This window comes from Kryptolebias marmoratus, linkage group LG4, assembly GCF_001649575.2.
Source record: "Kryptolebias marmoratus isolate JLee-2015 linkage group LG4, ASM164957v2, whole genome shotgun sequence".
NCBI classification, from domain to species: Eukaryota; Metazoa; Chordata; class Actinopteri; order Cyprinodontiformes; family Rivulidae; genus Kryptolebias; species Kryptolebias marmoratus.
Window position 1 is genome coordinate 1222614 of NC_051433.1, and position 10099 is coordinate 1232712.

Genomic DNA, 10099 nt, shown 5'->3' on the forward strand with positions numbered 1-10099 from the left:
TTTAGAGCTCCAACAGGACCGGGTTTAGAGCTCCAACAGGACCAGGTTTAGAGCTCCAACAGGACCAGGTTTAGAGCTCCAACAGAACCGGGTTTAGAGCTGAAGGTCGCATTAAAATCCTTGTTTTTGTTCTTTCAGCAGAAATTATCTGAGCTTTTAAATAACAAACGTCTCGATTGGAGCCAGGAGTTTAAATCCTGCAGAGTTTCGCTGTGTAGATGTTGGAGTAATTTGTGTCTTTACTCCTTCTCACCTTTGGGTTCACGCGGCCTTTAAAGGTCCCTGCAGACTGATCGGAATTTCAGGCTGCAGTGAAGACTTATCGACTCGGTCCAACATGTGGACCTGTGTGTTGTTGCAATATGTCAGGACTGAAGTTCAGTCAGAGCAGCTTATTGTTTTTATTCAGTGACTTATTTCATGTTCCATCTGCTGCAAACTGAAGTTATTAACGAAACAGACCAGGTTAAACATCTTAAGCAGGGGTCAACTCAGGTCAACGACACGGCTCAACTCGACCCACAGAGGGTCTATAATCCCTCCAGAGGGATCTGGTTCTGACCTGGGGTCTCCTCCTCCAGTGGGAGGTGTCCAGGATCATGATCAGGTGCTTGAACCTCCTCAGCTGACTCCTTTCCATGAGAAGGAGCAGCGGCTCGATGGTCGAGCCTAGCCGGCCTCATGGATCCAAGATCTTGTTCTTTTAGTCGTATTTCAAACTTCATCGCCTCAAGGGTTGGACCTTCAACAGAGCAGTAAATCCAGAGGTTTGTCTTCCAGCTCAGCTTCTTCTTCATGGAGAGACCGGAGCAACGTCCTCATTACTGCGGACGAGGTCCTGACCCGTCGGTCCATCCCCCCCCTCCCCCCCGAAGCCAGGCCTGGTGGGGCTTGAGTCCTGGTTCAGAACCAGATCAGGGTGATCCAGATTCTGTAGATTCGTTCCAACAAATCTTTGGTTAACTTGTCTTAGACTTTCAGTAACTTGAAATGTTGAATCATGAACCTAATGAGAAATAAAAAGCTGACTGTTTTTATGACTCTTGAGCTGCAGTATTTTATTATGATATGTTTAATTTATTTATTTCCTTCCAGAAAACACAAATTACCTCCCCGTTTCAGGTATAATGTGTTTAGTTTTCCGAGGCTCGGCCCAGTTTCAGTCCTGATCGTGGAGTTCAGTAATAAATCTGACGGACGGCTCGTTAATGAGGAAGCTCCGCCTCCTGACAGAAGTTTACTTTGGTGAAAGTGCAGCAGCAGGTTGTCTGGAGGCTTTTTTAAACAGGCTGGGGTTTGTTTGGGGGGGTTCCCGCCGCTCAGCTCTTTATGCTCCGCCCTTCACCCCGAACCCCACGGGCCGAGACAAAAAACGCAGCCATCCATCTAACCGGACAGCAGCCATCCATCACTCACACTGCACATGAGCGATTATAAGCACACACAAAAGGTAGAGGAGCGCTTCCATTCATGCATCCAGCCACACACCTCTCGCTTCACAAACAGCTTTCAGAAATAACAAAACACTCAGCGTCTCCCCCGAGCTCAGGCCTCATTAACTTGTTCTCTGGTTCACAGTAAAGCAGCCGGTGAAAAGACGGAGGTAAAGAAAAACAACGCGTCTTCTCTCCATCTACAGCTCGAGGCCCTCAGGTACGAGACGACGGACAGAAGACACCGAGGGGTGAAGGGTTCAGCCGAGGGATCAGAAACCACCTGAAAGGAGCTCCTGCAGGATCCACGGTGGTCAGCAGCTGCCAGCAGGAGGTTTCTGCAGGTTTTCCTCTGAAAGAAGCCCACTGTGGATAGCTGGAAGGAAACTGAAAATCCCAAACACTGAGCTCAAACTGAAGAACTGCTCAGTATTTTAAATTATTTAATTCTCTGGTTCCTGCAGAAACCATTTGGGTCTCCTCATAATAAATGTAATGAGCTGCAGTTGAGGAGAGATTCTGCAGATTTCGCTCCTCAAAGCATCATTTGTGATGTTCTTCTGCCTCGTCGGGTCAGCTGGACCATCAGGAGCTGATACGGTTCTGTTAAAGCAGATGAAGACCTTCATGTCAAACAAGAAGAACCAGAGAGCGATCATGTCCTGGACCAGAAACCGGCAGGAGGTCGAGACTCCGGAAACACTTTTACTGTTTCACCAAGACGTTTCCAGCTTCATCAGGTTGATCATAAAACTCTCCATGTATTACTGAGATTATAAATCTCACAGATTTTAATTGTTTTTATTATCTGGTGCTTTTGGGATCCACTGTTACACGTTTTTATATTCACAACCAGGCATTAAAACACTTTGCATTAAAACCTGAAAGTTTATTGATGGGAAGCTTCCAGCCTCAAAACTCCCCTGAGACTGTTGACTTTTAAAGCTCTGCTGAAAACTGAGACCCAAACAGACTAATAAACTCATAAAAAGCAGCTTTCACTACAGGAGGAAGCTGGAGTAAACTGTGATGTTTTATCAGTTTCTACATCAGAATCAAAGATGGCTGAAACATTTAAACACTTTTTTCTTGGCTTTTTCATGAGAAGTCTGGACTAACTCTGCTCAGTTTTTTATGCAAAATGACCAAAACTATGGCCTGTTTTAACACATTTAAAATCTAATTTTATGGCCTGCAGGCCCTGAGTTTGACACGTTGTACAGTATCTACATGAATCTGGTCTCTTTAGGGACCCAGTGAGGACTTCTGCATAAAGGGATGGTTTAAATCTAAATCTATGATCTTATATTTGTCTCTCAGCTCTTCTTCTGTAACCAATAATCCAAAGACTAACATTAAACACACACAGCTACACCGTCCTCCATCATCTTTCTGGTTGAATGTTGCACTGAACGTCATCAGTGTTCCTCAGGCGGTGCGAAGGCAAACACGCAGGTCCTCAGACCCGTTCAGGAGTAAGAACAGGACATATTGGGCTTTAAGGTACCTGCTGAGGGGTCCGCTCTGATCACACGTCTCTAAGCTGGGCTCTTTCAGGTTGAAGGATCTACAGTCAAACATCTTCTTCAGGCCTTAAACTCTGTCAGACTGAAAGATGAACCTCTGTGTTTTCATTTCTCTCTGCTGAAGTTGGTTGAAGGAAACATTTGAACACCAGCTCTGAGGATGTGGGAGTTGTGTAAGAATCTGGGGCCCGTTTCCTATCCGTCTCTGTCCAAGAGCTGCATGACATCAGTGCTTTTCCTCTTCCCAGAAACCTCAGAGGGGGCGGTGGGGTGGGGGGACACATTTCCTCGATGCCTGAACAGAACCAGGGAGAAACTCGAGGGGAGGTGAAGAACTAGTTTCCTCCTCCCAGAACTTCTTGTACGGTTTGTTTGTGTTCGAGCCCGGTTCTGGTCGTCTTTGTTAGAAAACAAGATGTGCTTTTCTCTGGACTCGCTTCCTTTAAAGACTTCAGTCTGTTTCTGCTTTGATCCTGTTTAATACGTTGGTTTAGTTCCATGTTGTGACGACCTTCTCGTGTCGGTTTTAATTTAGTTTCTGGTTCTTGACCTCTTTCTGGTAAAGATTAACCAATGAAGTCCTGCAGCATTGTGACGCCACAGCAGGCTCCACCCCTGACGTTACACATACTAGCCAACTCAGGCCTGTGACTACCCCCTCCCTTGATCCAGTGGAAAGAAAGCAACAAATGTGTCGACATTTTCTGGTGGTTTTGGAGATTCTGACGTGAAAGCAAATATCATTATTAACCTTGTGCCGCCGTGGACCCCTCCCCCATCCCGAAGCACCCACAGGTCCGTCGCTCTTCCTCGTCATCATCATCCTCATCGTGTCAAATAAAAAATGGCAGCATTCTGGAACGAGTGAACGTAGCAGCAGCAGTTTGTAGATCAGGATGAGCTGCAGACAGAACCGTGAGCCGGTTCTGGTCTGGAGCTAATCCACACAGATCAACCGTGCGGAAGCTGTTCCCTGCCACTTCCATCCCTCGGATGAGGAGGATGGATTGTTTCTGGTCGTAGATACCGACGCAGCATGAAGTCAGGAACTGTTGTGGTTTTGTCTCCACGGCAACGTCTTTGGTTTTCTGGCTACGGATGGAACCGTGGAGCTGATTCCTGAGATCTGGACAGTTTTCCTTCATCCAAACTAAAGAAAAGTTCATCCATCCATCCATCCGTCCATCCGTCTGTCTGTCCATCCATCTATCCATCCATCCATCCATCCATCCATCCAACCATCCATCCATCCATCCGTCCATCCGTCCGTCCGTCCGTCCATCCATCCATCCATCCGTCCGTCCGTCCATCTCTCCTGTTTCCTTTTATTTCTGTGGTTCAGATGAAAGCGTTTCAGTCTCATCATCTGCCAGCTGAGCTCCTGTTTGGGTTGTTTTGTGAAGAATCATGACAGAAAAGTTGTAAAAGGTGTTTTCTTCATGAACACTCAGTTCTGTAGCTGAGTTTGAGCAGCTCTCAGTGTTAAACCTCTCTTCTGATTGTCTGTCCTGGTTTTAGGAGACCCATAACAACAGTTTCTCTGTAATCAGTTTGTGTTGAAACACGCCTGCTTCTCACAGCCGAAACTTTAAACTAAACAGCCGACAGTCTCCACAGATTCATTATTAAAAACACGGAAACATGGCTGGACTTGCTGTTGGAGCGGCACCATTAATTTAAAATCATTTAAAACAAACATCTGGTTTCCTTCTGGACCTTTTGTTCCAATCATCACGTCTCATAGGTGGAATAAAGTCTTAATTCTGCTGAAATGATCCAGGAAGAAGTCTCTTACCTTAAAAGCACCACTGTGTGAAGCATGAAGACACAGATCGCAGCGTGGACGTAAAGATGATTAAATTAAAGATGGAGCGTAAAAACAGACGGATCTGATTCTGCAGCTTGTTGAGCAACTTCCAGGTGCAGCCGAACAAGAAAGAGCAGGTCGTTCAAACGTTTCCAGAACAAAAACCTCCCCATCACTCACTCTTTTGTCCACGATTCAAGAATTTGGTTTTTGTTTTTCCTGTGGAGATTCTGACGTCTTCCAGCACGACGTCTCAGAACGACTTCTGAAACCGTGACGAGCTTCGGGAATAAAACCGGGTCTTTTCCAGACGAGTGCAAATAAATCAAAAACAACTAAAGTCTGTAAAATAATATCATTAGGTTCTGTTCAGTGTTTGGTTTTGAAATGAAACATTTAAATTCCAGGGAAATAACACTGGATTGATCTGAACTCAGAAAAAAACTGTTAGAAACAGAATTTTGGAGAAAGGCTGAAATGGTTTTAGATTTTATTTTTATTTATGCAGCAGCAGGATTAATAAGTTCTGACTCCAGCGCCGAAACCGTTTTCCTTTGTGCTGCAGAGTTAATGTAAATGAGTTTTTTATGGGTTTGACTTGATTTCCCTCTTCGGAGCAGAATCGTTCAGATTCCTCCTGACAGAAACCCGTTCTCTTCATGTTTATCTGCTTTTATTTAAGGCTGGAAGGATTTACTGATCAGACATGACATCATCTCCTCCTGCAGGAGACGATGGCCTGAGTCATATTTCTTTTTATGTATTTCTGCATTTTTTTGTTGAAAGTTGGTGGAACCTGAGCAGAGGGAAATCTCTGGTTCAAACACCTCCAGGTACAGCTGGATCTGAATCTTTCATTAAGAATCATTTTGGTCTTGTTCTGGTCCAGAAGTCTTCTAGTTTCTAAGCTGAGCTGCCATGTTGTTTTTAGAGAGGAGAGGCTTTAACCTTTGACCTTTGACCTGCTAACTGAGGCCTGTAGAGTCTGAGATGGAGCTCATTGCACGGTCTGACCTTCAGGGTGAAGATCAGCAGCTGTCCAAAATGTTTCCTCTTGTGAATAATCTTCCTCTCTGCAGAACGATGGGTCTAAATGACCTTTGACCTTTCCCTGGTTGATTCTCTGAGGTCATTGCTGATGTTGTTCCGCCCTGGCGTTGTGTTAACACACACCTGGAGCTCCAGGTAGCAGAACCTCAGCAGAACCTCAGCAGAACCTGATCCTGAGGCTGGAACCAGTTCTTTATTTTGTTTCCAATAAATAAAACACCGACTCTGTCAGCTGTTTTTATAAAAACAAAAATGCTTCCAAAAGTTCTCTAGAGGTTAAAGTTTAGAATAAGATGTATAAAAAATGAATTTTAAATTGTCCAGCCTGAGATCTAGTTTAATGTTGTGTCAAATTAATTCTTGTTGGCTGTTTAAAAACCTCACCTTTATTCACCCAGAACCGGGAGGATGGCGCTCCTCAGTTTCTGTCGTTTTATGGAGAAAGTCTGCAGACATGAAAGAGGGCAGATATGCTGGATGCAGATTCGAAGGAAGCGGAGATAAAGCAGTTATTTATTGTCTGGGAGGGCAGGAGGGATCAGCTGGAGGGATGTTAGTTCCTAAATCTCTGTGAGGATCAGATGTTTGGCAGGGAGAAGCTGTAAAACTCAACGTGACGATAAAACAGAGACGAAGAGGAAAAGACGGATAGATCAGGACCAGAGGAGATAAAAGGATCAAATTAGGAGGATTTAGAGATAAAAAGCAGAGAACAGAGAGAAATAAATAAGTGAAGAACAGCAGGGAGGATAAATCAGGTTCTTCAGGTTCTCTGCATGTTTTCAGAAACAAAGATCTGTCAGGATGAAGAACTTAGTTCCTGTTTTTGTTCCTAATGTTTCTGCAAACCACAGTCTGAGATGACAAAGAAGAGTTTAACACCTTAAAATATAAACAGGTTAAAAAGCAGATTTATGGACTTTATTTTTCAGTTGCTCAAAGACTCTTTATTAGGATTGTTTTTTATTGATTTATAATTATTTCTTTTGATGGATTTGAGGGTAGATGGTCCTCTGCTGACCTTTCTGTTGTTTTTCCATCTGTTTCTTGTCGTTTTAATTTCCTGCTTCGTTAGAACCGGGGTGAGATCTGAGTGAAATCCTCTTCCTGTATTTTCTGTTCTTCTTCAGAAGAGAAGAGCAAACAGAAACTGTCTTCTGCACGAATTACATAAGAATGCTTTTAATTTGAAAGGGTGGATAAAACGGTTCAGCGCTGTGAACCATCTGTTCATGGACGTTGTTCAGCGTCGTGTTGAGGTGAAATTAAACCGTCTTTTCTCTTTGTGTGTCCCCTGTCCTCTGTCCCCTGTCCCCCGTCCTCCCTTCAGCTGCGGTCCAGACTGGGATGTGACCCGTTGGACGGTTCTTCCTCCTCCTCCTCTTCAGTGAAGCTCAGACATGAGTCGGACGGCAGCAGGAGATCTCCGGCTCCGATCAGCATCTCTTCAGGTCGTCTGTCTCCTCCTGCTGCTGCTGCCTGCAGAGTCCAGAACCGAGCCCAGAACCAAGCCCAGCACCAGAACCTGGATCCAAACGGGTCCGCGGCTGCAGCTCTCCCACTCAGGTAGGAAAGACCCCACCTGCCTCTGCACACTCTGTGTTATTTTAACCATTTATACACATCGAAACATTCAGCCGGTGACTTTTAGTATTTTAAACTTCAGCAGTGTTAAATTATTTAACATTTTCCCTAAATGTGCTTCATAATTTATCCAGGATTGTTGTTTTTTTTAACCTCAGAGGATCTCGGTTCTGGTCCGGAGGCTGTTTCTGAAGTTTGACACATGGGTTTGATGGATGAGTTCAAAATAAACTGAAGTAATTCAGGCTTGAAGGCCGTTTTTCAGATGAAACCATGAAGGATTCACCAAACGGCTGAGTTCAGAGTTTTTTTTTCAACACGAACAAATAATGAGCAAGTAAATCCAAACATTCTGCTTTAAAGTTAAAATGATGAAGCATTTCTGTGTCACGCTGATGAATTTAACGCCCAGAGAGACGGATTCAGGACTTGCTTTCCGTTCTGTTTGAATCTAAAAGTCCCGTCATCACCGACCAGACGGAGAACAGAGCTCCTGCTTTTATTCATCTTTGTTTAGCTTCAGTCTTCACTCCTTCATTGTGTTTAGTTTTCACGTTAAAGACATCGATCAGGACTCAGATCTCTGCTGAGAGCTTCAGAAAAACCCTTCCAGCCTGAAAATAAACCCATTTTCTGACATTCAGTCGAACGGTTTCATCTGGTTGTGATTTTTTCTGAAATCAGCTGACATGTAATTTGTTTTTTAAGCTTCACCAGCAGGCTGAGGGCCTGACATGTTTTTACTACATCCAGGTTAACGCTGAAGAACGTCGTTTCTGTTCTGCTGATCAGTTTCTGACACAAAATGTTTAAAAACGCGTCTCGATCAGGAAAAGGAGCTCTGACTTTTGGCAACAGGACGTCGTTCAACAGGAACACAGTTTGCAGGAAAGACAAAAGTCTAAAATGCCACCCAGCTTTAACCTCAGACTGTGACGAGCCGGAGGTTAAACTCCTCCGTTCCTGCAGGTTTTATGACCCAGAATTACTGAGGTTTAAAACCTGTAAATGAAACCGAGCCGTGGGTTTCGTGAACCGTGTGACACGTTCAGCCGCCGGTGATTCGGAGCTCAGGAGGATTAAAAACCAATGAGCATCAAGCTGTTTCTTTCCTTTTTACAGAACTTTATTTCCTTTTTTATTAAGCTTTGACCCACAGGTGGTTGTTTTGTCCGTGAGAATCAGACCTCCTTCTGTTTCATCGGCTCGGAGGATGAGAGGTTTCAGGAAAATCTCCTGAACAGATTTCTCCTGTTTGTGTGTGTTGATGGAAACAGTAGCGTCTCGGTGGTTTTCAGGCTCGTAAAGGGAAGCAGTGAAGCCGTTTAATAAGGTTCGATGTGGATTTCTTGCTGCGTTTGTTGCTGCAGGACCAACAGTTAGGATTTTATGAGTCAGACGCTCAGACAGCAGCTTCAGGGCTGAAAACACAAAAACATTCTCACTCATCTCCAAATGACACATTTTCTGCTCATATTAGATGCAAAAAAACTTTGTTCTGCTGTAAAACTGAACCCAAATGTTTCTGTTACTGAGTCAGAACCAGGCAGGACCGGTTGGATTGGAGCCGAGGAGCAGATACGGAGGTTGTTGTTGGTGGTGCATGAACGCCTCTCAGATACGGTCCAGCTGCTGTGGAACCGAGCAGCGTTTCAGGGTCTGATTCTTCAGGGTGGAAAGACGTGTTTGGGTGTTTAATCTGCAACATTTCCTCAGCTGTGCTGTTTGGGTTTGTTGTTTCAGTGTGTGTTGGTTTACAGCCCGATGAAACTCTCTGACAGGAGCTGCTACGGCTGCTGCTGGGCTCTGATGATGAGTTTTCACTCTCGTGTGGAAAAAGTCCAACCAAAACACTCTGAGCTCATGTTGGAGTGAGGGATAAGAACTTCATCAACACACAAACACACAGAGACGTGAAAACACCCGGCCCGCTGGCGTGTGACGAATCTCTGCACACACATCCAGCTGTTATTGTGACAGCTGGTCACTCAAACATAACCTGACGCATTCATGTGCACAAACGTTGAATTAACTTCCTGACACACATGCAGCCCAGGCTGACGTGTGTCACCGTATCATTGGATAAAAACCGTGAAGCGTGTCGCTGCAGGGAATTTGTTAGAGCAGATTTGTTTCCACAAACATCCAGAAACTCAAATACAAGGTCAGGAATGTGACCGGAGTGTGTTTGTGTGTGTGTTCAGCACAGGCGTTGGCCGTACCTTGTAGTATCACACTGTGAACCTTGACCTTTGAACCCTGCTCTGAGTTTGCAGATTTAGGAGAAAAGGAAGCAGAGAGGGGGAAAAAGGAGTCAGATGAAGAGCTGATGGAGGGAAATGAGATGAAAGGATAGGTTTTTGGAGATTACTGTATCAGTGAAGAAGGAAGGAGGGGGGTGACACCACAGTTTCCTGTGGTTAATGAAGCTGTCGGCCACCTGAGGCGGAGCAGAGCCTCCAGGAAACACAGAGAGATGAGTTCAAACTGTGGTGCCTTCAGGTGCAGCTCTGTTGCCGTGTGGTGCCTTCAGGTGCAGCTGTGTTACTGTGTGGTGCCTTCAGGTGCAGCTGTGTTGTCATGTGTTGCCTTCAGGTGCAGCTGTGTTGCTGTGTGGTGCCTTTAGGTGCAGCTGTGTTACTGTGTGGTGCCTTCAGGTGCAGCTGTGTTGCTGTGTGGTGCCTTCAGGTGCAGCTGTG

At 45.0% G+C, this 10099-nt stretch overlaps 1 protein-coding gene across 1 annotated transcript in view; it reads left to right on the plus strand.

The window, feature by feature from the left end:
• The window catches only part of si:dkey-49n23.1 (semaphorin-3D), a 44891-nt gene that overhangs the window by 14014 nt on the left and 20778 nt on the right, over nt 1-10099 (plus strand). The window contains exon 2 of the mRNA XM_017439781.3: nt 7147-7382. Coding sequence (XP_017295270.1) covers nt 7217-7382 — 166 coding nt within the window. The 5' untranslated portion in view covers nt 7147-7216. The remainder of the gene's footprint in view (nt 1-7146; nt 7383-10099) is intronic.